This window comes from Semicossyphus pulcher, unplaced genomic scaffold (genome assembly GCF_022749685.1).
Source record: "Semicossyphus pulcher isolate SPU_LCO1_2020_fin unplaced genomic scaffold, fSemPul1.0.p SCAF_7, whole genome shotgun sequence".
Classification (NCBI taxonomy): domain Eukaryota; kingdom Metazoa; phylum Chordata; class Actinopteri; order Labriformes; family Labridae; genus Semicossyphus; species Semicossyphus pulcher.
Window position 1 is genome coordinate 16,197,917 of NW_027211748.1, and position 26,696 is coordinate 16,224,612.

At 39.8% G+C, this 26,696-nt stretch overlaps 2 protein-coding genes across 3 annotated transcripts; one reads left to right on the top strand and one right to left on the bottom strand.

The window, feature by feature from the left end:
- Positions 1–7,252: 7,252 nt before the first annotated feature.
- Positions 7,253–16,023, bottom strand: LOC138611563 (oxygen-regulated protein 1). The gene is made up of 3 exons (XM_069684740.1): positions 15,352–16,023; positions 13,687–13,846; positions 7,253–13,260 (listed from the first exon to the last, which is right to left on the bottom strand). Exons 1-3 carry the CDS (start codon positions 16,021–16,023, stop codon positions 7,253–7,255), a joined length of 6,840 nt encoding a protein of 2,279 aa, XP_069540841.1.
- A 4,108-nt stretch (positions 16,024–20,131) lies between these two features.
- Positions 20,132–25,893, top strand: tcea1 (transcription elongation factor A (SII), 1). 2 transcript variants are annotated; one of them, XM_069684844.1, is made up of 10 exons: positions 20,132–20,310; positions 21,530–21,592; positions 21,681–21,786; positions 22,718–22,820; positions 22,951–23,099; positions 23,221–23,277; positions 23,395–23,549; positions 23,713–23,859; positions 24,535–24,606; positions 25,490–25,893. In XM_069684844.1, exons 1-10 carry the CDS (start codon positions 20,236–20,238, stop codon positions 25,496–25,498), a joined length of 936 nt encoding a protein of 311 aa, XP_069540945.1. In that variant the 5' UTR covers positions 20,132–20,235; the 3' UTR covers positions 25,499–25,893. The 2 variants fall into 2 exon arrangements, with proteins under 2 accessions (XP_069540945.1, XP_069540946.1); XM_069684845.1 differs by having other exon boundaries at positions 22,954–23,099.
- Positions 25,894–26,696: the final 803 nt, after the last annotated feature.

The following is a 26,696-nucleotide window of genomic DNA, read 5'->3' on the forward strand; positions in this document are numbered from 1 at the left end:
TTAATTTCAAAGATTTGAACCTTAAAATACAGATTTGATCGAATGCACTGCGATGTGAGAGTTTTTTCTTCATTATTAATTTATGCATTTAATCAGTTATTTCCTCCTCTTGTCTTTTGTACTGTTCAGGGCTTTACTTTAAGTTTTCCAGTTTACAGCATGAAGCATTGTGTCATGAGACTAAATTGTGATACAACCATTCAGTTGGTGATTTTATCAGCTGGTGTGTGCGTGAATATTGTAACACATTATGTATGCAGTTTATTATGCTATGTGTGAAATGCTTGAGTGAGAGAGAAAAGTACAGTACAGCTCCTGCAGATTGAACAGCTTCACAATCGGGTTTAGAGAACAAGAGAAAGAACATGCAAACACACCCAGGATGAACACTAATCTGTTACATACACACAGGTGAAGGTGGGGTATAAATGAAAGCCATCCAATACTGGCAGGTTTGTGCAGCTTTGAAGTGTATGTTTGCAGTTTTTAAAACCTCAGGTTGACCTGCAGAAGATTATAAACATTTCAGATACATCAAAGGAGCTCTTTCTAACTCTCTGTCTGTCTCTCTTTCTTCTTTCTGTCTCTGCATGCAGACTCGATTCTGCAGTGCTGCTGAGTTGCTGAGATTCAGTGATTCAAAGGAGAGACGCAGAGCAGCTGAGCCAGTGACACTCTACACCCTTCAGCCACACTGCACTGGTGCGACTGGCCGCACTGTGCTCTTTATAAAACATGAAAGGAGAGGTTAGTTAGGGGGATGCGATTCCGTTTTAATGACGTATGTTGTTGAAAAGATAACAGCCGAAACGCACAAATATTTCTTTCACTTCTTTCACACTTTTGCCTCCAGTGTTTGGGAGGCTGCAGTGATTTGAAGTTGGCATGCTGCCCCTGAGGTGTGACTGTGCAGGAAGAAGCTTAAAAAAATGGAAGTTTTAAACTACAGGCCAGTTTTTTTCTGAGCAAAATGGAGGAAAGTTAGGGGTTTAAGGGTATCCCTAATGCAGACGATCATTTAGTTTTATTACAATGTCTGAAAGATCACAAGAGTTGTACGCAGTGATGGAAGAACTATTCAGATCCTTTACTAAAATGAAAAAAGTAAGTACTGTATTTGTAACTATACAATAGATTAAAGTGTCTCAAAATTGTGCCTAAGTAAAGTATGTGTATGAGAACATTTTGCTACCAAAGTACCAGCAAGTCAGGAGAGCACTGGAATGTCTTGTTCTTCACTAAATCAGATAACGAAATCCAATAAGGTTAAGGTATCAGGAGTGTGAAAAGACGCAACTTTGAAGTTATTTTGGATACAAATCTGCTGCTAAACTGTTTAGTTCTGAACAGTGTAAAGATTCTGGTCACTGGATGTGATACTGTAAGATTATGAAAAGCCTATGGTTGTTTGTCCAAACCCAGTGTAGCTGTTTATTTTATTTTAGCATGTGACTCTAGAACTTGCTAAGTGTTGTGGTGGAAGAAATAATGAAACTTTACAAATCAAAGCGTTTCTACAAGTCTTGGGAGTCTTTTGTGACCCTTAAGGGTGGAAAATGTATAACTTGAGTCAGCTTCCGTTCAGGTAGAAGACTACAAGTTAGTAAGAGTTGACTCAAAAGGAAGAGTCTTTATCAGACCTTCATAGCTTGCTTCTTATCTCTGCTTTATACTAAATAAGCTTCTACTATGAAACCCCCAAATCTCTACATGAACTGTTGGTGGTTGGGTTACATTGGGGGTACTTTAAGATGATCATTTAGCATACATGTTATTCTGAATTAGCCATATACAGCTGTGGAATAAATGTTGCAACTGTTCATAGCAAGTACAACATTTTCAAAACACAGTAAAGTATATAGGATTATTAAATGGTGTATTCAGTGTATGGATAACTATTGGTGGTTGGAGTATTCTAATATATTACAGTAGCAAATACAAATGTCAAAGATCCTATAGATCCTTTTAGTTAAGTCAAAGTAAATATGTACTAAATATATGATAAGTTAAAGTCGAATAACTCCTGCAAGTGTTTTAGTAACATATTATTGGTTTATCAATGTCAACGTATTCTTGTGTTAATAGCATTTTATTGTTTTAGCTTCATATGGTGGAGCCGATTTCATTTTCATTATATCAAATGAGATGGGCATCCTGTATGTTTTGTATGTACATTTCTTCCTGTAAAGTATAAAAATAATAAATAATTGCTGTCAAATAACACTAGTGTGAAAAGTGCATTAATTTTACTCCCATACAGTTCAAAAATGTAGAGTAGTGACATTAAAATACTTCAATACAGTGAAGTAAAAGTACCTTAAATTTATACCCAAGTATTGTACTCGAGTTGACTTCTATTTCTTTGTTATCATTGGGACAAAAATAAACTGCATAACAAGAAACAATAGTTAAAGCAAAATAAAATACTGTTAAAACAAAGGCCAGTGCTGCTAGATGACCTACACAGAGTGGCAAAAAATGAGTAAACAGTGGAACCCCGTTACCATCAGGGGAAATTCACATGATCAACCCTCGCTTGGAGGCAGGGGGGCTGTAAAAATTCCTGCTCCCAGGCCCATTATGAGCCAGCTCTGCCAGTGTTGGCCACAGAGACAGACAGAGGAGGCCGGGATTGTCACAGACAGAGCAGGGATTGTGTATTGCTGATCTGTCACCTAACTGCAGCGGCAGAATGCAGACAGTAGGCCGTAATTATTGTTTTGAGCCCGGTGTTAGCCAGTGCCACAGTCCGAGCCAAATAGCTCCCATTCTTGCCAATGTTGGGAATTTATCATTCTGGTCCTTTTATTTTTGTTGCTGAGGTTCCTGTTTCTCTACGAAAGCTACAGCACTGCAGGGGAGCTAATTATAAAGACTGTACGACAGGACTGGAAGAAGAATCAATTAAGACCAAACATTAGTCAAAGTCAGTCAGCCTATAATGGGACAGGGCATCAGATAAGTTAAATCTTGTTTCTGGGTGTCAACACATAAAAAACCACAGGCACAGGGCAGCAAAAAGGCACCCTTTGTTTCATCTCCCATGATGGTGAATCACCGACCCCGGAGCCTTGTAGCCATGGCAATCGTCGAAAAACGTTCACCCAAAGCTGAAACCCAGACAGAAACAAATTCACAGTCTGCTGTTTTCACAGAGATTAACTCTTACAGAAAGTTATGTTTTTAAGTGCAAAGTTGACAAAATAAGTATTTGTAGAGTTAAGTTTCTTGGAGGGGTCTGATACATCGGTTGGCTTCTTTTATGGGTCATTAATGGCAGATTTAGTGGAGGGAGTGCAGCAGCACAATGCATTTTCTTTGCGCTTCATTGAATGCATGGTGATCAGACTGAAGTAAATCGAAATGAGAGAAAAAGAAAGGCTATGAATCCATGCCAGGGGCCCCCAGTGAGCTTTTGTCAAGTCTGTGTGTGATGGGCAGGTTATTAGCACTGCTGGAATGTGACAAGAACAAGTACTGTACATCAGAAAAGTCTGAGGAACTTGTACTTTAGTTTACTTTATACAACTACCTTCTACTACTTTTACTTATTTTATTTTAATACTTTTTAACAGCTTTTCAATACAGGATGTTTTTCGTTATGGAACACTTTTATATTATAGTATTTTTACTGGAGTAAGGGATCTTCAAACTAGTTCTGCTGCTGGGTTTCATAAGGAATTTTCTTTTCTGAGCAGAGCATGGACGCATGTATATTTCTGGGAACAAGCTTCTACTGGATACCTTTCGCCCATTGTAACAACAGAGGAATTAAACAGCAGGAGCTATTTTCCAAATCTCCATAGTGACTGACAAAACCCTTGGAAAGTATCCAGAATGGTCACTTTGTAAAGACCTCCCTTTCAATCTCGCTCTCGCTCTCTTTGTCTCCTTCTCTGTGCATGTGTGTGTGTGTGTTCGCAGGGAGTGACTGGGTCAGGGACAGGGACGGGGCACAGGAAAGAAAACCTCCCCAACATTAGTATAAAATCATCTTGTATCATTTGTCAAATATATAATACTAAACTCTCACATGACATGCTGTCAGTTGGTTATACTTATCAATGATAATATCCTCGGGTCACACATTTTTTGAGCCGGCCTGTCACTGACCATCACATCACAAGTGTCACTCCCATATGCTTGACGGCATCAGGGGCATCAGCCAGGCCGACTGACAGCTGCAGATGGCACCCACTCTCTTTCTGTATGTTCACCTGCCTGCGGATGAGTGGGTAGGAGTCAGACAAAAACCTTCAAGAGTGAAACAGAAAAAAAAACATTTATAAGATCTATCAAACATTCTCCATAACAACAAAAAATTTAAATTTTAATTAAATACATTTCTTTTTGACATGATATTCTTAAGCTTGGACTCTGTTGTTCCAAAAATAAATAGAATATTGTAAGCCTTCGGCTCAATCACATGGTTCTTTTGGTAAATAACCTTATGAAAGTCAAATGTCATGGCAGTTCAGTTTCGCTTCTAGGCACTAATTATAAATGGGATTTTTTTTCACCAGTCTGTATTTGACCCTAGTAACTTAATTTCTATGTAACTGCAAACATCGACAGTGGCTATAAAGCTGACTGGGCTTTTAAAGTGAATTTAAAATTCAAGCACAAAATGTTTGTGCCTCTCGATTTACTTTTGATTTACTGATTTAATAATTTCAGCAATGGATTAAACCCTTAAATGAGCTCCAATTTAGCAAAACTGTGCATTTAAAATTGACACACTTAAACAACATTTCTTTTTTGTTTCCGATTTCTTTTTTGTTTCTCAAAACATGGAACAATTATCTCCAGCCTTGCGGTCTAATTTTATAGACGTATAAGGCTTTCAAGTATGTTGGCTAGTTATTGACTGCACAGAGATGTAGGCTATACCTAGCATGGGGACTGGATGTAAGCACATTGAGAGGGTTAAAACTCAGGAAGAGACACAAATGAGACAGTTACTCACTCATGATGACTAGTTACTAGAACAAGTTTGTAGTAGACACATGTTTGACATGTTATTTTCTCTATCTAAATTTCTTAATAAGATCTACCCTTTGATCACATTAGAGCAATTGCACAGATTATGTCCTATGAATTGAGACAGCTGATTTCTTTGCCTTTGATACTTAAGGGCAGCGAATAAAACTTGTAAAGACAGTAGTGTATCATCACTTTTTTTAATGAACAGCAGCCTAGATGACATGACCAACGTATTCAATGCAGCAAAAGGCCACTTGCATGATTGTAAATCATATATTATATATTCACCTTCTGTTCTGAGATTTGACCGACCGAAATACTTTTTTATTTAGTTTTTTTAGTAGCCCAATTTTAGCTTTCAACGTTTCATCCGTGTCACAGAGGTAACCGTTCGCCAAGCCCAACCTATCCGACGACGTTAAAAAGCCTTGGCGGTCGTTTAAAAACACTTACCGCTGTTCTGGAGGTTATTCCAGGATCCCTAAAGTTTTTCTAACAATCTGTATGAAAAACATTCCGTCCACTGGATGTATTTCAACCCGCGACTACCTATCCAGGTACTTTTGGTCCGCCATCTTTGTTTTGATTCGGTAACAGCAGTGCACCTTGGGAAACAAGTTGAAACGTTTTCTTAATCATTCTGCTTACTCATTAAGGAAGCTAGAAAATATTTTGAGGGTCGAGGAGATACCTTCAGAACTATGGTAAGTGTATACAAACTAACATCTAGGTGTTTCAGATATCGCCGGACTATTGTGACAATTGAAGGGTTGCCTAACTGTGACCCAGGGGATGAAATTTGCACCTGCCACTATACCAAATAAAGAGTAAATGTTGGCTGTGGAAAGTTCAAAGTTTCCGTTCATCTGCCAACATTTTACTTATATTAGTAAAGATCTTTCATACAGCAATTCTTTAACTAGGTTTAATAGTCAGGACAAACGATTATATTTCATATTTCTGCTGTTAGCTAGTCTACAAAGTCAGTGTAATTATAAGATTAAAGAAATGGCAGACAACAGAACTTGTGCGGGAAGAAAAAATTAACAACCTTACACAGTTGGAGGTTCAATAAAAAGTTTAATTTCAGATTCTCCCTGGATGTGTGCACACATGATAAGCACCAACGTGGACTGGTTGTTAAGCTAGCTGCTTAACACCCTAATGTTCACCATATAGCTTCCTGGCCTGGTGTGTGTCAAAGAGCAGGTACTGTTTAGTTTGCAGTGTGATTCAGCTTTTTGTAAACGGCTGCTTGCTCTGCTGCTGTAACATTGAAAGTGAACCAAAACAGTAGCTGTGCCTGTTGGAAAGCTAAACCACTAATTGAATCTCACTATAAAGTTTCATTGTATAGCTACAGCGTCAGGTGATGGTTCTTTTTATGTTTATTGTTTACATTGTTATTTGACACACTTTTGTTATAGAAATTGTTCTCATAGATGCTTTTAAGTTCCCATGAAACTAAACAACTGTATTTTTTCCCTCTACAAACAGGAAGCTGGGGCGGGATTTAGGCCTACTGCTTATATTAATAGGCGTTTACAGTAGCCATTAGTGCTGAATAAACGTGGGACCTGTGGGTAATGGGGGATGGTTGTAACATTTGAGAAAAGCATTGCATTGGAAGCAAAATTTGTATGCACCCCTTTAAGTGCAGGATGAGTAATTTTTAACCTGCAAGATAATTCTTTTTGTATTTGTTGAGCAAATACTGGCATATTGGGGACAATGAGCACTTGCTAATGTGATAAAGCACGTATCCAAGAAGATACTGCCTTTAACTTTTCAGTAGTCTGCTCCTGATTGACATGTTTTTTCCCTCGTTAAAACCCTGAGAGGAGCTGCAGCAAAGTGGCTTAGTTAACATAAATCACTGAACATGCGTGGGACATTCTGGAAGACCCCGAACAAACAATTAGACATGCAATAAAATGGTTTGTACTTTCAAGACAATTTCTATATTAAATAGGAAACTGATGACTTTGTTACTTGTTATAATATATAATACACATATGTACAGTCAGGAGCATTGAAATATACATTTAAATATACAAATATACACATTCAAACAAAAATAAGAGGCACAACTGTTTTCAATTGCTGCTGTCCGTTGGTTTGGTCAGGCTGCAGAAAAGTTTTTGGTCATCATTATTTGCCCAAACACAAAGCAAACCTATTTGCATTACAGCATAACAGCCATGAACAACACTTATTTCACATGACCATCATGTATGTGACCGTTCCTGTGAAACTTAATGTCCTTCTTCTACAGTATGGGACAGTATTGGCCACATCTCAAACGCAGTGTCTCTATGGAGTCTTGTGGTTGCACTGCTCTCCCTCCTCCACCAGATGTCCTTCTTGCCATTGTCATAGATGAGGCCTCCCCTTCAGGATGCACTTTCCTGTCTGGTATATTGAACTCCACTGATGCAAATGAAGATAGACTACCATTTTTATTTGCCCAGGTTCGGGAAGTGTCAATTTTGGGTGCCACCCTGACACTTCTCCCTTTGACACTACTTGCATCTTTTTTCCCACTTTTATAACTGGAATCATCCAGAAAGGGGTCAGAGTCGCTTCCATGTGGCATGTTGTAGTAGGTGCACTTAGGGGTTTTAGGCTTTGCCATCTCCTCAAGCTCTGATGAGGATAATGCAGCAAGAAGGTTCTGCTGGGTTTTATAATGAGGCAGGGAATCCTCACTGGACCTCGAATGACTTGTATCTATAGATGAGCTGTCTGCATTATTGTACATCCCTTGGGAGACTGGAGGAGAAGTTCTAATGAGGTGATTCTCCTTGAGCAGCCATCTACCTTGGTCGATCAAAACCCCGTCCTTTGAGTCTTTTTCCGAGGGGAAAGAAATGCTCCGTGTGGCCTCTGCGGCAGCTTCAGCGTCTGCCTTTTGCGAGCTTCCAGCACTGAAATAAGACAGATCCTCCTTTGAGGCTTTAGTGCCTGTGTCACGAGAAGAGAAACGCCCACCACTTTTCGACTGGGAACTTTTCAAGACTTTTGAATTGCTTGCAACGGACAGTTTGGACTTAGGGATATTAGTCTTACGTTTGCAGACTGGAAAGGATCTCTCTGTACCCTCTTCTCCACTCTCTGATACAATATCTACAGACTCTTGGGTTTGATATCCACCACTCTCCGATGTTTCCGGCCTGTAGTCAGACAAATCTGAGCAGCACGGGCTTGGGAGACACTTCCTGCCATACGAACTATCCTTTCTACTTTTTATATTTGATTTTTGTTTTGTTTGTACAACTCGACAATTATCTGGCTCTATCCTAATTTTCCCATGAGTGTCGTATGTAAATACAAGTGAAGCACATTGTAGGGCAGAGTTTACAAAGTCAAGTAATTCCTGTGATATTTCAACCGGATGTAGTAGACCACTGCTTCTTTCCTCTTGATGCTCCCCTCCCTCATCTGTTTCAAATTCGTTAACAGAGTCTGTTCCATCACCCTTATCATCCACACACTGAACCTCAGATGAATAATTGCTCTGTGATTCAGAGTTATGTTCGGCTTCCTTTGTATCTACATTTGCATTCTCTTCAAAGCTACTCTGCTGCTGCTCCTCTAGTAGGTTTTTACTGTCTGCTTCATGGCTAACATTTTCCTCCTCTACCTCATCCTCTGATTCCTGCTTTTCTTCTTCAATCTCTATCCCATCTACAACTTCTGCATCTGCTACTGATTCTTTCTCAAAACTAAATTCTGTTTTCTCCAGATCTTTGCAGTTTTCCTCAACCTCCTCCTCTTCTTCCTCCTCTAAATTCCTTTCATTGTCCTCTTCTTTCTCTTCATCTACCTCATCATTAATTTCCTCACTAACCACCTCAGTTTTATCCTCTACCTCCTCCCTATCTTCAAGAACATCCTCCTCAATTATATTTTCTACCTCGTCTTCCAGATCAATCTCCTCGCTAATGTCCTTCATTTCCTCTTCCTCATGGTTTTCCTTAATATCTTCTTCGGCAACCTCATTAAAATCATCTAATTCTTCTTCCTCCTTCACTTCTTCAATTATGTTTCCTACTTCATCTTCTGTTTCCTCATCCTCCCCTTTTTCTTTCTCATCTGTCTCCTCATCAACCTCATCCTCTCCCTCTTCTTCCTCCTCTGACTCCTCATCAACCTTGGCCTCACCTTTTCCTTCCTCCTCTGTCTCTGCATCAACGTCATCCTCCCCCTTTCCTTCCTCCTCGGTCTCCCCACCAACCTCATCCTCTTCCTCTTCTTCCTCCTCTGACTCCTCATCAACCTTGGCCTCACCTTTTCCTTCCTCCTCTGTCTCTACATCAACGTCATCCTCCCCCTTTCCTCCCTCCTCTGTCTCCCCACCAACCTCATCCTCTCCCTCTTCTTCCTCCTCTGACTCCTCATCATCCTTGGCCTTCACTTTTCCTTCCTCCTCTGTCTCCCCTTCAACCTTGGCCTCACCTTTTTCTTCCTCCTCTGTCTCCTCATCAACCTCATCCTCCCCCTCTTCTTCCTCCTCTGACTCCTCATCATCCTTGGCGTTCACTTTTCCTTCCTCCTGTGTCTCCCCTTCAAACTCATCCTCCCCCTTTCCTTCCTCCTCTGTCTCCACACCAACCTCATTCTCCTCTATTTCCTCCTCCTCTGTCCCCCCATCAACCTTCGCCTCACCTTTTTCTTCCTCCTCTGTCTCCTCATCAACCTCATCCTCCCCCTCTTCCTCCTCCTCTGTCTCCTCATCAACCTTGGTCTCACCTTTTTCTTCCTCCTCTCTCTCCCCATCAACCGCATCCTTCCCCAGTTCTTCCTCCTCTGTCTCCCCACCAACCTCATTCTCCTCTATTTCCTCCTCTTCTGAATCCTCATCAACCTTAGCCTTCCCTTTTCCTTCCTCCTCTGTCTCCCCATCAATCTTGGCCTCACCTTTTTCCTCCTCCTCTGTCTCCCCATCAACCTCATCTTCCCCCTTTTCTTCCTCCTCTGTCTCCTCATCACCCTCTCTTTCATCTGTCTCTTCAGCAATATCGCCCTCTCTTGATTCTTGTTCTTCCTCATCCATTAGTCCTTCCTCTGTCACCTCAACCATTTCTTTCTCCTCTCCTAATAAATCCCTCTCTTCCTCATCATCCTCTATCTCTTCCTCCATCCATTCTTCTATTTTCACAACAGATTCCTCCTCCTCTCCAATGCCTTTGTCTGCTTCCCCTTCATCCTGACCCATGTCATCCAGCTTTTCTTCCCTTTCCCCTTCGCCTTTATCATCGTCATCATCTATCTCTTTTATTTCTCCATCTTCTCTGTCGTTCACCCCCTCAACTTTATCTCCCTCTTCTACTTGTTCTGCTTCTTCCTTTTCACTTTCTTTTCCTTTTAACAACTCATCTCTTTCTGTCTGTGAAATGGTTAAATCTTTGACATCATTGTCTGTTTTATGTTGTCTAAGAAGTTCTGTCTCTGACTCAGTCATCATGGTCGTATCATCAGGCTCTGGTGGTTGTTCTGTTTCATCATTGCCTTCTTCAACAAACTTTTCTACATCTTCCTCTGAATCTGAATGGTTTTTTTCAGTTTCTACGAAAGTGCTCTCATCTACAGGGTAAAAAAATCTAGATTGTTGGATGGTTGAACAAATCTCTGCCCTTAAGTCTTGCGGCATATTCATCTCCTCCATCAGCTCGTCAATACCTAAATGCTGATCCTCAAATACATCACCTCCTTCTGAGAAAACATCCAGGGCAAATTCTGTTTCGGAAACTCTTGGAGACAGCGGCTCACTTTCAAGCCTTTCCCTCATAATTTGGAAATCAGTCCAGCGTGCTCTGAACTGAGAAGACGCTCTGCTCTGCAGATCCGTCAAACTTGCCCTCTGCTCCTCCACGTCCTCGATGGCAGAGATTTTCTGCAGGGATTGCATCATTAGCATGGCCTCAGAGTCGCTTCTTGATGGGCTGCCTTCCCCAAGTTCAGATCCTTTTAGGTTATCACGCAGAGTCATAACGGATAAGAACGACAGGACAGCTTTACATGACGAGCCAAACACCGAAGCCACTTGTGTTGAGAAATCTGGAAGGCTGGTGGACTTTTCAAGATTGGTTGATGTGTTCGTCTCAGCCGCCCCTCTGATGCACTGAATAGATGAATAAATCTGCCGTAGGACAGGTTTTATCGTTGCTTGGGGACTTAAAAAGTTTGATGAAGATGGTTCATTGTCAGCTGGACCAATGGCCTCAACAGATTTGTGTGGCCTCAATACGTTCTCCATTTGCATAGCATCAGCTCTGACACTCGGCATTGAAACACATAAACCTCTCACATAGTGTTCATTGTGCAGAAGAGTTGGATCTGCATAACATTGTGGTACGGCTAAACATGAGGCAGATTTTTTGATATCACCAGGCATTGGATAACTCTCTTCCTGAGTTGTCTGGTCGTCAGTCTTTTCATCTGATTCAGAATCAGCGCCTATCTGAAACACTACCTTTGTCTGAGACTTGGATTCATCAGTGGTGGTCTCTTCAGTGTAGGGCACTGGGTCTGGACTGACTTTCTCCAACCAGTTCTCAACATATTGATGAACTTCAGAGAGTGAAGGTTTGAAATTAGGTGTTGAAAAACTCTCACTCAACTCTGGAGACTTTTTAGGCTGTGATAATTTGTTTTCAATTTCAGATTTAGGCTTAATAATTGTCTTTCTGCCAGGCAAAAGTGATTTTTTTGGTTGCAAAATGTCTGACATGTTTTTCTTCATTTGAGGCCTGACTGTTGGAGTGTTGACATTGTGACCATTATCTCTAGCACCTGTTTTATCCAAGTTTTGCCTCGAATTTGCGGTCCTTTTCACACCTACAGCATTAACTAACACGGTTTGGTCTTTCCTGGGCAACTTTTCACCCTTTGCTTTTTTAATTGGAGGTTTCACTGCTGCATTACTCTTTTGACCACTTTCTGATGAACTTAAACTCTTTTTGCCCATACTGGCATTGCTGCTAAGCTTGTCTGTAGACGATTTGACGCCGTTTTTGGGGGGGCTTATTCTGCTTTCCTTTTGCTTTTTATCTGAACTGCTTGTTGAAGTTAAACTCTTCGTGTTCCTTGCAGGTTTAAAAATCGTTTTCTTTGTCTCAGTTTTAGGAGTTTTGTCTTTTGTCTTATTTGCAGTTTGGACCTCATTCGCAGTCACTGAAGACAGATGGTTCATAATCTCGTGGGTTTGAGTTATTGGCTCTGATGACAATGATAACATCTCTTCTTTCTGTCTTTGTTGTGAGTCAGTAGTGGGCGGCTGACAGCTAAAGTCTATATCACAATCATTGCTGGATGAAAGACTCCCTGAATCAAGGGACAGTTTGCTTTCCAGCGCAGGAGTGGAAGCACGTGAAGGTTCTTCATTTGCAAAATAGTTGTCATAGCTGCCTTGACTCTCATAGATATGCATGACAGTCTCTGTTACCTCCATGCCATTATTTTGTATCTGAAGGACCTCAGCAACTCCTGATGACCTGATAGAGGAGTGGGAGGAGCCTTTGTTGATCGCCCCTGAAGATGGTGTTTTCCGGGGTTTCGGGATTGGCCTGTTGCTGCTGCTGTGTCTTACAACACGGTATCCTTCAGTCGTTTCACCACCAGCCGTCCTCTCCATGTAGGAATAATGTCCCAGGGTGCTCTCTTGAACGCCTGACTCTGTCACCATCTTTACACTCTCAAGCGACGCCCTCTCAAACTGTTGGTGTGGTGTAGGACTGCGTTTGAAACCTGTTTTTGCTTTACCCAAGATTCGCTCGTCGTTGAACTTGACACCTTTTGTAGCTGGATGGTTCTCCTCTTTCAATTCATCTCCACTGATGCTAGTAGAGTCTTTGGCAACTTTACTGTTTGAGTCGGGTGAGGTCGACTCAGAAATTGAGGCACAAACTGTCCTCTTGCTAAGGCTGGTGCGGCTGAGTGTTGTAGTCCAATGCAGCATCTCCTCCTCCTTAATGGTCAGATGGACCTTCATCTCCACAGTCATGCTGCCATCTTGATTCACACGGAAAGACTTTTCGATGTCATCATCCTGAGGTACAATGCAAGCATGATGCTCATTGTTCACCCTCTCGGTTTCACAAGTCTCATAGGATGTGCGCCGATGGTTGACCTCAGTTTCAAATGACCTGTTGTTTCGATGCAGGGGGCTGTTTGTGCTTCCATATCGAGACTTGTTTATCTGGTTGACAATGTGTCTCTCAGATGATAAAGAAAAATTCCTGGAACCTCTTCCACTCGAGAAAGATTTATTGTTCACTTTTGGTGGAGGTGTTTGATGTGTTTTTATGAAAGCCAGGGAGAAAGAAAGAGAGAGGGAAAAAAAGAGAGAGACAGAAGTTAAGGACATTATAAAAGTCTCTTGACAATTCATATTGGTTTGGTTGGAATAATTAGTTTGATGTTTAAGGAAACACCCTTGACTGCTTTAATCTGAGAGTTTTTTTTGTATCAATCTAATACTTGTCTGTAAAATGAAGCTACAGCCAGCAGCTGATAAGCTTAGCTTAGCATAAAGGGTGAAAGCAGTGTGAACCAGCTAGCCTGCGTCCATCCAAAGTAAACAAAATACAAATTCTAAAATGGGAGTCCATTCATACGCGCAGAACCTGTTGTTGTTTCACTTTGGTTTTGGTATGGATATAACAAGATACTGTATAACATATAATACTCATTAAAACTTACTAGCTCTGGGCTGCAACATTGATGGTTCCACAGTATCCATGTACATTGCTTGTGCCATCTGGCCCGTCCTCTGAAAACTGTGGTTTCCTAATCTGAATGGCTCATTGCCCGCTGCCACAACAACTCCAGAGCAAAGGATAAGTGCTGCGAGTCCATCAACCTGAAAGAGGAACAGAAACACTTTTCATTACTTTAGTCACTGTATAAATTGCACTGCTCAGGGTACACTTAACATTTCATTTGGCCAAATATTGTCCTAAAACAGACCAAAGACCACAGATAATAAGGTAGTTCTAGGGAAATAAGCTCTTGGCTCTTGGATACTTAAAAGGTGTAAACTTGTATAAGGTGTAAAAGCCATACATACACAAACATAAACAATTCATTCAGTTCCATCAAGAGTTTCTTAAAGCATCCAAATCCTGATGACATAATAGACTTTAAAAACAAAAGTAAAAGTAATTTTTTTGTCCAGCACCATAAATCTAAACTTTTTAGCTAGCATAACCCAGAATCCCAAAGGGCTCAGAGTAACATTTGAAAATCTGAAATTTAATCCAATGCTCTGGAACTGGCGAGGAAGTTGATTGTTTTGTCAACTGCTATTTTCAACACCAAGAATAAACAGTCAAACTCAAAAAAATTGAACAAATGGTCCGACTATAAGCAGGTTTCTTCAACGTCAGATCCTATTTGTGTGACCCAGACATACCTTTGCTTAAGTATCCCTGGATAGAAAGTTAATTCAAGGACAACAACGGAGCTGCCATGGATTCGCACAGCATGGCTTCACTTGAGAGGTCACAAAAACACTTCCTAGTTTGAGGTACTTAAACATAAGATAAAATAAGAAATACTTCTAAAAGTGTTGTTCTGGTGTCTTAGTTGAAAATGTATTTGTTGTTATGTGTAAAAAACAATGATCATATCATTTTTGAGTATTTTTTTCATTAAGACCTTTCTTGTTTCTCTCATCTTCAACTTTGGGCCAGACACTTGAGCAAAAAAAATGTAACTTGGCAGTGACTATCCAGTCCTATCATACTGTATAAAACTGCAGATGACCATTAGCTAGTGTTTAGCTAGCAGAGCAAAACCAGAGCATCTGTAGTGTTCACATTTACATCTAAAGGTTTTGATTCTAGTAACATGGCCACTAATTGTCACACAAATCAAGACCCTCTAACATCCATTCCACTGTGACGTCTAAGAAATACATTTTGGCAAATACATTTAACATGATGGAGCCTTTAGCTAATTAGCTTAGCATACATAATTGAAACAAGTTAGCTTAGGAAGCAGCTAGCCTGTGTCTGAAGGTAACAAAAGTCACATCATATCTCATTTGTCTGAGTGTATTTTCCATTCTTTATGCTAAGCTAAGCTAAGCTAACCGACTGCTATTTCCAGCTTCATGTTGAACAGACAGATATAAAATATTTAATCTGACTTTTGGCAATTTTGCTAAATTTTAAACTGTATTTATGCACATACTAATCTAGCTATTTACCCAAATGACAAAGAAACTGCTAAGTGTTTCAGGAGTAGCATTAAAATAGCATGAAATTAGCATTAATCAACAATCATTCACAACACTTTCAGGAGATGCCTTAAATTAGCTTTGACCCACAATCATTCTTAATTTTCAGTTTGCCCAAAACTTACTCTTCTGCCATCTGTAGAGAAGAGTTTCAGCACTGGGAACTGCAGGATCTGGGACAAGTAATCCAGTAAAGCGTCAAATGTTGGTGCTGTTCTTCTCTGCAGCACTATTGTGCGTTTAACAGTGGGATCCCTATTTTTGATGACCTCAAGCCTCTTTGGTGTCCGTACTGCCACCCTCTCAGTGAACTTTGTTGGCCTATTGGTGACTTCATTCCTTCTGCCAAATTGACCAAACTGTGTGAGTCTTTGAAGCTTGCGTCGCCCTGCACTGAATGGCCTGGCTGTATTCCACGGTACCTGCCGCCGGTTCACTTCATCCAAGTTTAATGGCTTTACCCGTCTCTGATCAGAACACACATACGATCCCCCATCGTGTAAGTCATCTAAAGCTTTAACCATGTGGGTGCCGCGAGGTGTGGTGATGGTCCTCACTCCAAATGGCAGAGGCACTTTCTTGGACAGAGCATCCAGTAGAGCATCGAATGTTTTGAAGGTGCGGGCATTGATGACCATGCGATGCCCGCTGAATGTATAGTCACCGCTTTTGTAGAAGCATACTCTTTTAGAAGCTGAGGGATCCGAGATGGGCTGGAAGGGTCTGGAGGGTAAAGTCTGCCCACTGCCCGTGGACAGTGCCTCGGCCGGCGGCTCCTGGACGGGAGTGTTGCTCATATTGGTTGGAGATGACTAGAAAGAAAGAAGAGAGAGGGAGAAAGTTTGTCAGCTACAACTGCTATTTTTTCAAATGGGATTAGTTGTCTGGCAATTTCTATGTTCTGGCTAAAAACATTGCTTCCATCACACTCTACCACCCGCTTGTAGCTCTAATACTTTGCAAAACAACCGTGTTGTCACAAATCCTCACTGTTGGAGTCAATTTCAACTGTGTGAATCAAGCTGTTAACTATCTCTGTTCCCTGTGAATCAGGGTCTGCAGAGTTTGATGAGACACCAGTTCTGATTTTGGATGGCATGTCAAGTACAGTTGTAGCTATGATAACATCTGCTTTTCCTTCATAGCCATGTACACAGTAAAACCCCACCATGTTTGACGCATAGCTTGTCCAGTATTTTTGTTACTTAAATCTCTCTGTGATCTGATGTAGCCAACATGTGCAAAGTGGTGCACTTTAAGCCCTTTACAACACTTGAAATATTTAAAAACAATTTTCTTTGACGACTATTTCCTCATATGAAGAACATTGACTTTCACTCGGGTTGATTCCTCCGTCCAGCCACACACCACAGCAGACCCTGTGCAGGTTAAAACAAGCTAGCATTTTCCTTGCTGTGATTTTTTTTTAGTGATATGCCCTGAACAAATAAAGACATTGGTATGTGCCCAGCAGCTTCCCTCTCTCTAGGATTTATTTTCTTTATTTAAAAAAAAAAACTATTATTTCTTCTAAACAGCTAAGAGGTTGAAGTTCCTACAACCCCTTAAGCTTTTTATTAGCAGTTAAATTAGTTACTTTAAACAGCCCTTAGGCTAAAGGGATTGGCTTTTCATTTGCTTCATTTGCTGTTTGCTTCCAGATGCCTCTACACAATATTAAAATAGGCTGAATAATATAAATCTACCACATGTTCTTCTATGTTTTTTCCAAGGTTTAGGGAAAAGGAAGTCACAGTAAAGAGTTTAGAGCACACAGTGTCATCTAGGAATTAAATGGACTAGAAACAGGCATGAGGTCACTGCTCACATAGTCATATTGTACACTTCTGTAAGGTAAATGATTAAATGTTAAATTTCTGTATTATTTATATTTATATAAATGCAGTTAAGAATACTATTAGTGTATTTAACATTAAAGTAATAAAAGTAGGCTAAAATATCGCACAGTGGAAAACACAGAGGCACTGTTGTTCAGCCAGCTATAGAGAATTCATTAGCTGTACAATGGTCTACAGTAAAGCAAACAGTCTAGGTTTATAGATTCTACTTCATTATTGTTAAAATAATAACCCCCTTAGTAACTGTCAACAACAGAACAAAGCTAACTACATGTAGACTTCTGAGGATGTAGACGAAGGCCACACGCACCTGAAACGTATCGACTAATTAGACAAACACCCCCCATAGATGCTTAGGAAAATAACTGACTGTTAAACTAACCTATCAAGAGAAATGGAATGAACAAGACTTACTGTATTTCTCACATTTCCCCTTTATTATAAAGGCAAAAACAACAAAAGCGTGCATCCGTTATTCTTCCGAGCGCTGGTCAAAGCCTCTCAGCAGCGTTCCAGAGCTATTTTGGGACAGGCAAGATCCTGGCTAATTTGCTTAATCTTTGCTCACACTTAATCAGCATATCAAGGTAAGGTAACAAGTGAAGGTAACGCAGGAAGTGAACTGCAGCAGTCTCAATAAATGTACTTTTGTCGGTTTTAAATTCAATTTAAAAATGGATGGCAGTATTGTTTTCCTGAAGATGATACTGCCATTTTATTATGTTGTTAGTTTTACTTCTTGGCTAGTGTATCCAAAAAGTCTCAATAAAATATGAAAACAAATATCCCACAAGTCCTTTCTGCGTAAGCAACCATAAAATATCTGACTTGTCATTTGCAGTGAGAAACAAAGTGAGTAACAGACTGAGTAAATTAATGAATGTAAATAAGTACAGTAAAGGGCTTAGTGTATACCAGAATAATTAAGTAACTGGGGAAGGGGGTGGAGAAACCTCGTGAGGGTAGGTGAACACAGGTCGGGTGATATTACGAAATCTTTACTGCTACAAACGGATAGCACAGATAGCTAGGACTGTTTCTAATGTGCAAGCAGCCTGCATAATCTGATTTAAGAAGTCTTGGCCTAATAAGGATTAGGTGAAAGATTTTGCGCACTTGCTGACAGCATGAGGAGGAAAAAGGTCTTAAGAGAGCACTTTTACCTCACAGCAGGTATTGGAAATTTGCCATCATGTTTCACAACACACAATGCAATTGTATTTGTACTTATTGAATATCCTTGTGAATTTAATTCATAAGAAATGTGACCGTAATTTGAGGAACACTGCACCTTTGTATCCAAAAGTATATACAAAGTTTGCACCTTGCTGTATACTTGAATGTTCGTCAGTGTTTAATGATTTAATGGCATCAGGAGGTGAGAGCTGTGTCACTTTAGCGCACCTACCAGACAGTGTTCCAATTATTAATTGCCTCTGACTGTGCGAAAGCTGCTGATACTTCCTACCAGCACGTGCAGAGTCCTGGAAGATGGAGGCTGGCTTGTGGGGGGGATTGAAGGAGGGGCTTGTGCAGGTCAAACAGAGTCCAAGAGGTAAAGCATTCCAATGCATCCTCTGTTTAGTAGTGTGTTTACGCTAGTATAAAAGCTTTAGTGATACTTTTGCAATTGTTTTACCATATTGTTAGACACTGCTGAAAACTTGTATACATTTTGGCACAGTTGTATTACTGTATAATGTATATTTTATGTTGCGTAAAAAGCAGAACATTATATTTTTGTTCAAAAAAAATAATCACAATCATTTGCGGTGATTTCCTAACTTTCAATCTTTATGTGGAAATGTCACCAGCTGATCTGTTTGGATTAGTAAGATCCAACTAAGCGAGTCAATCAGTGCCACACAAATGCAGTATAAGGTCAACACTGTGCCATCATCATGGCTTAGATTCTGAGATCATGTTACTCAAAGGTCACAGGTTTGATCTGCACAACAGCCATACCTTCATCAAATGCCATGAGTCCAACCAAAGGCCCTTATCAAGACTTAGGCTCTTTCACAGACTGTTAATTACAATAAATAATACAGTAATATATCTGTCGACTGCTGCTCGGAGCCAAACAAGTATTTTTTTCAGAAAATGCATCTGCAACCAATTCAAGAAGTGAAAATGTTTCCAGTACCAAACACAATTAATGTTCCTACAATAGCTTAACTCTGGCTTAATTTCCTGTGAAAAGTCTACTTCTGGCCTGACGTCACCAGTTATAGATTATCAGATGTAATTTCCCCCCTTCTGTTCTATCTGCATAACTTATAGATAGGTATTGGGAGAAATAAATACATAAATCAAGTCTGTGAAATGTCTGAGAAAAATGCATACAATTTTATATAGAATACATGTTGTTGTTTTTTTATTCCGACTCCTGTTAGTTGTCATTCACTGTTTGTGATCCCTCAGGTGTATCTTTGCAAACTCAAGAAATCATTTCCAATTTCAGTTATTTGGCCATTCTTATCCAATTTAATTGGACATTTATGATCATGTCCCATCAAAATGTTATCCTCCTACAAGTGCTTGTTTTATCTGAGCAATGGTCTGTAATGCCAATATGTGATATTTTTGCATGTTTACCTAAACCTGTTTTATGTTTGATCTAGTTGAAGCAATTTAATTTTTAGACAATTGATTAATCAACTAATTATTCCGGTTCTGGACAGAAAGCTATAAGAACTTTCTTTCTAAACAACAATTAAAGTGAATACATGAGAAAGACCAAACATTCGTGATCTTTACATCAACAGAGTTCACTGTTGACCTACTTAGGGATGCATGCAAGTAGCACTTTGGCGCTATCTAACGACAGGTAGCCATATGGCAAAAAGCAGGCTAGCTTTGATAGCAGGGCACATGTTTTTGCCGAACTAGAGAAAATATGGTGCTATTCTGATTTTTAATGCATACTTTCTGCTCTGACAGCTCCCGAAAGAATCTCGGGATCCGTCTCGATTAACTCCCCCTAAACTCATGCATCGACTCGTCAGGTCTGCTACACAGCGGAGGATCCGTGTGCGGTCCCCGGTCCGTCAAGTAGACGCCGCCGCTCTCACTTTAGTGGCGTGGTCTTTGTCGCGAATTTTCTCTTCTATTTGGTCCTGATCAGTGGATTTCATCGGATCAGCCAACATGGGGAAAAAGGAGGAAGAGGAGATCATCAGAATTGCGAAGAAGATGGATAAAATGGCGCAGAAGAAAAACGGGGTGAGATGTCTGAGAAGAATGAATGCTTACCTGCTTAGCCGATCAGGCTGATGTTGATGTTTAGCTAACGTTGGCGCTAATGGGCTGTGTATGGGGTTAGCCTCTGACTCTCTTGCTAATTAAGCCTTTAGTCATGTCAGTTATTGTAAACGCAGTCTTGCATCGTTGGCCATTTTACCAAAGTATATTTTCCAAAACTTTAACTTTACCATTACTTTCTTTATTTGATGAGCGGCTACTATGCTGGTTGGGGCTAACTGGTTAGCCTCCAATAGCTAGCTTCCAAGTCTGTTTATGTTAACGGTAGTTCTATGGATTGATAGCAGTTAGCCACACAGTAGCCCACTAGTTCTTGCTTGCTTTGTGCCTTGCAATGCAATATCCTGTTGGATCCGGTCATTTTAGGATAACCAAAATTAAGTTACACGATGTCAAAATATAAATAATCACATGTTTAAGTTGTTTATTGGGGTTTGCATCCGGCAAGGTAGCTAGCTGTTTGTGCATTAGCAAGCTAACTGTTTTGGAAGCTTACTGTTAGCCGCCTAGCCACTGTAACTGTACTCCAGGTCATATAGCGTTATAACGCTAATGGTTTAACGTTCATTATCAATTAATGTGCCCATTATTTCGTATCCTCACCTCTTCCTTTTACGTGTTTTGTAAATGGGACAAATGCCTATCACAGATTCCCCTCACCCAAAAGTATATTTAAATGTCCTTTTATGACAAACAACCGAGAGGTATTTAAATTGATGTAATCAAGGATAAGCAATAAACCGTCGCCTTTAAGAAGCAGCTCATGTTTGTAGTTTTTGCTTGAAAGTGATCTGAAATGAAAATAATATTACAAGCAATTATGAAACCTGTTTCAGTTTCAATTTCTGTTAACTGACTAGTTAACTTATAAACATTTCACCTCTAAACATGTTGAACTTGCATCAAAATTATTTCCCCCTGTGTATAATGAGTAATAATTTGTCAACAAATCTTTTGGTTGTCTATTTTATCCAACTTATTAACACAAATATCAGTTTAATAACAGTCACGAATGGTTCAAGATTTATAAGAAACCAAGTCAAATGTATTGTCTGACCATGCTGATGCAAATGCATTTATTTATATATGATTGAGCATAATAATCAGTACACAGCTAAGCAGATGTTCAATGCGAGATGGATTTGAATTGATCTAAACTCACCTTCCCTGTCCTCTGCAGGCTGGGGCTTTGGACCTATTGAAGGAGTTGCGCAGTATCCCCATGACTCTCGAGCTGCTTCAGGTATCCTTTATTCATTCTTAAGACTCACTGTTGATACAGGCAATGCTCAAACCTTGATGGCCTCTAATCACTTGATGTCGCTCCACAGTCTACCAGAATTGGGATGTCAGTTAACGCTATCCGCAAGCAGAGCACAGACGACGAGGTGACATCCTTAGCCAAGGCTTTGATCAAATCATGGAAGAAGCTTTTAGGTATTTATTGCTTTTCAATTCTACCTACAGTGTATTATGAGTGCATTTGTTCTATATGTCATTTTTTTTGGAGAGATCTTTAACACCCAGGCTGTTGTGCAAAGTTGTATCAAAGCCAATCATACTAACATTTTGATCCTGTTGTTTATGTTTTCACATTGTGCTGTCAAAAATGCCCTGTTGGAGTTTCTTAAATCACCTACATCTGTTTACAGCCCACAGTGTTGTGGGAAAGTGTTCAGCAACATAACACATAAAAAACAGCCAGCAGTGTCAGTGAAGGTTTCAGTGAAAACATTAACAGTAATATCATCAGCCAGAGAAAATTTAAGGGAAAAAATCATTTTGTGGTTTAATACTATCATATCATAATAAGGTTCTTAATGTCCGCAGTGTAACTTCTGGCTGTCCAATTTTGCAGCCTTTAAGATGTATATTTGTTTTCAGTTATGATATGTTTACTAACTAAAGACTGACCAGACCCATCAGTAAATTAGTGCTGTGGTAAAAAGTCAGTTTAAACTTGTGTTTAGCTTATTCTGGGGTTATAAAGAGGCTTCCAATTTCCAAACAGAATTCTCTATCCACAACTTATATGCTCCGAGAGGGAGTTGATAGACAAGTCATACAGATGCAGACCATATTATCACAATGTGCATGGTCGATTTATACTAGGGGCCATTGTTGCATGTATTTCCCCTCTTTTCCCCACATTTCCTGCCTGCTTTTATTATCTGCTATTAACAGGCTTAAGAGACACACAGACATTATAAAGACACACTATGCAACTCCTTAAAATAGTGTTTGGCAATTGGTTGCCTAAACTCAAACTTACGATAATAATGCCTTTTCTTATCTTAATGTTGGCCTTCTCTTGTGTCACTTTCTCATGTTAATTACTTGCTTGCTTGTTTTGTCTCTTGTACTCCAGATGAGCCTAGTGGTGGAGACAAATCGTCAGATGAAAAAAGGAAAGAGCAGACGACACCTGTTGTTTCTCCCTCACAGGGAAGCCCAGAAGCAAAAGAGGAAAGGTAACAAAATACTAATAAGCATCACTGATGGACAGCACTTTTTTTGCAGTATTGATGCAGAAATGGAATGCATTAACTTTTTCGAAGCTTGACAAATGGATTGAAGTTCTCCCCTTTTAATTTCTCCCAGCAGCTCCAGCAGTAACTCCAGCAGCAAGAGTGAGCCCACTGAAGTTACGACCAACACGTTAATCAACACCTTTCCTCGCGCACCCGGCACCTCTGACTCTATCAGGATCAAGTGCAGAGAGATGCTGTCAAATGCTTTGCAGGCTGGAGGTAAAATTATTATAATATTATTTTAACCAATTTCCAACATGCTCTATCTACTAGTGTGTTTGGTTATTATTGGGTTTATTTACAGTACTGACATTCTGTATTATTTTTCATTTTTTGTCAGATGATTATATCGCTATTGGTGCCGATTGTGACGAACTCGGAGCTCAGATCGAGGAATATATCCTTTACAGTGTTGTTCGTTTGTGTTACTACAGGAAGATAACGTTTATAATTTACTCAGGAATGTAAAAGAGAATTGCCTAAAATTCTTGTAAATTCCTTGACCTGCTATCACGCATCTTCCAGGAGTTTAAGAACACAGACATGAAATACAAGAATCGCGTGCGGAGCCGAATCTCGAATCTCAAGGATATGAAAAACCCTAATTTGAGGAGAACTGTGCTGTGCGGGAGTGTAACTCCTGAGCGGATGGCTAAGATGACTGCAGAGGTGTGTTGGCTGTTGATTTCTTAGGTTTGGCACAGTCAGCAGTGTGTTCTGAGATGCTGCAGCTATGAAAATCTTTTCTTTTTTATGCTGTGTGTATATAGCTCATTCCTGCAGATTTATGAAATGTCTGAGAAAATGAGAAATGACACTCTTCTGTTTGTAGGAAATGGCCAGTGATGAGCTGAAAGAAATGAGAAAGAATTTGACCAAAGAGGCTGTCAGGGACCACCAGATGGCCACCACAGGGGGCACGCAGACCGATCTATTCACCTGTGGCAAGTGCAAGGGGAAATGCTGCACCTACACACAGGTACAGATCGTCATCTATGCTTCTATTAACTTTGGCTTTAGCAGAAGGACATTATGGTTGATGGTCTGTGCAAAGTTACAGGTGTGTTTATAATCAATATCATCACTGTTAAAAATGAGTAACACCTGGGTGTCTTCCAAATGTCCCAACACAGACATCACATTTTTGCTCACTAAGTTGAATAAATCAATGCACAGTATTTAAATATGTCCCTTTTTACACTGCCACTTTAAGGCGGGATTATTACGCCTCTGTTATGCCTCGTCTTTTATGTAAAACGCACGGAGGCGGAATGGTGGGGCGAAGTTGTTCTGCCTCTGAGCCGGCATCGGAGATAGTAATTGAGGCGAAACAGCGTCAGTGTAAACAGCGGAGCCGGCAGGGCAGAACAACGCTGTGTCTGAAGCTTGCGCTTTTTGTTTACATGCCATGCACCTTGTGCTTCATTAACACCGGAAAAACACGCACTGGAGCGGCTTTACGCCGGCGTGCTTGGACTAATGTAAAATGGCAAAGGCGGCATAACGGCGGAGCTTCGTTTCATCGCTGTGGCAGAACTGCATTCTAAAAGAGTTTGGTTAAAATAACATGGCTCATTTTAGTATTGCTATGACTGTATGGTTAATTAAGTAACATTGTAATAAATGGTTTGTGCGTTTTGTTTGTTATTCACAGGTTCAAACTCGCAGTGCTGATGAGCCAATGACCACGTTTGTCTTCTGCAATGAATGCGGAAATAGATGGAAGGTATGTTGGTTAACGTGGGCTTTTATTGACTCAGTCCTGCGCTGACTTGCACAGTTAGTGTCTGTGGGGAATTGTGTAGCCGCTCCCCTATGCCAAGATATTGACTTTTTGTGATGCATCTTTAGCTGTCTTCACACTCCACTCACAAAAAAAAGCATCAATTCTTTTTTAAAGTACTATAAAGCCAATTTGGTCCTTGACCACCGTAGAGGCAGACTGTTTACCTTCACACCGGTATTAATTTATCGATCCCATTTTTGCTCAACTCATTAATGCTCATCTGCCTTAAAGGATAACAGCAGAAAGGATACAGAAAGTATCTGCAACATAACTGATAATCAGTTTGCCCTTGAAATGACAATTTGTCAAGAAAAAAATGTAATTATTCTTTGATTCCCGAGTCTTAAATGTGAAGATTTGTTGTCTGTTTATAATATTGTTAATTAAATATCTTAAAGTTTTTGGCTAATAGACAAAATGAGAAATATGAAGACATTAAATTGAAGCTGAACGGACAATTTGTACCATTTTTCTTTACATTTAAGACAAAGATATATATCACGTACTTATTTTCATTGAAATAATCCAGGTATGTGTCATGATTTTTATTTGATTTGTTTTAGGAGTTGACAATATGTTTATATTCAGGATAAATACAAGTTTTTTGTCTGCATTTACACCATTAATTAAAGTGTCTCTCAAGCTGTTCGATGGTTAAAAATAATTATTACATTACATTAAAGCAGATTTGTTCAGTGTAGGTTTCTAATGAAACGAATGGTGAGTTTTTGTTTATTTTAAAAGGTCTTTTATTATGGCCTTATCTGTGCTTAATGTAAATACTCGAGTGTCTTAAGTTCTCATTTGTTTTTTCGTGTCCTAGTTCTGCTGAATCGGCGGGCATTTCCACGGCACTCCGACAAGTAGCAAAATTCCTGGACCAGGTTCTGTCTCTCTGCAACAGATTGGAGCTTTGCATTGTGTGGTACATTGTGCACAACATGCCATACGAAGATGCCACTGCGGTTACCGTTTGAATAAGTATCCTGTTAATAGATTGAGCTCGTTGTCAGTCCCCCAATGCCCCCACCCCAAAAAATCTTTTACTATTGTTATTAGTTGTTTCTCACTGTCAGATATATGCGATCAGTCTTGTCTCATTCTCTTTTATCTGCATTTTTTATATGTAGTTTTAACACTTTGGACAATGTTGTTTTGCTTTCCCCTCACAACATTGCATTGTTTTATTTAATTTCCCAATAAAGTGTAATCCATTTGATTAAAAATAAGTGCTTTTCATTAGTCTGCGGTCTCTTCTGCTTATGTGAATATTATACTAATGCAATTAAGGATCTGTGTGTGTGTGTGTGTGTGTGTGAGAGTGAGTGTACATTTGTTGTTAGTGGAATATTCATCACATCAAAGTGAATGCTGATGAATGCATATTAATCTGTGCAGGGACGGCATAATGTCATTGGCTGAACCAGACAAGACACACAATTGTGTCCCTTTCCTTGAGGTTTTATTAATTGCCAGGTGCAGCCACTCTGTGCTGACAAGCCGTTGTTCCGCTTTCCCCTCACACAAACTGAACCCAGACCAGTCACACAGGGAGGCGTGATTTTTGAACTTGAGGAAGGCTGTATACGGAGAATTTAGAACATAAATACATAAGAAAAAATATGTTGCTCTGTGAAACATATTTTTTCTAATTCTGCTGTCTGTGAAGAGCGTTACTTGGTAAAAAAGGTCCTGGCTCTCAATATACATATTGCTGAAAGCTATAGAATAAACCTGAAGGGGTTTGAGACCATGACCAAGAGAGTAAGTAACAAAATAAGAATATATTTGTTTTTCTGTTGTGTTTTGCAGTGCTTTCTTTTCTTATTGTTTGGTTCACAAAGACCGTACGTGTAAAACACAAAGAAAATTTCCGTTCAACATTTGTTTTAACAAAATATTTAAAGTTATCTAAAATAATTATCCTCCATATAAGGAAATATTTCTCATATTCGCGAGGCATTAAGAATTATATATTCCTTCTGTTTGCCATATTCACAGACAAAGTGTAGTCAGTGTACTAACTCTGT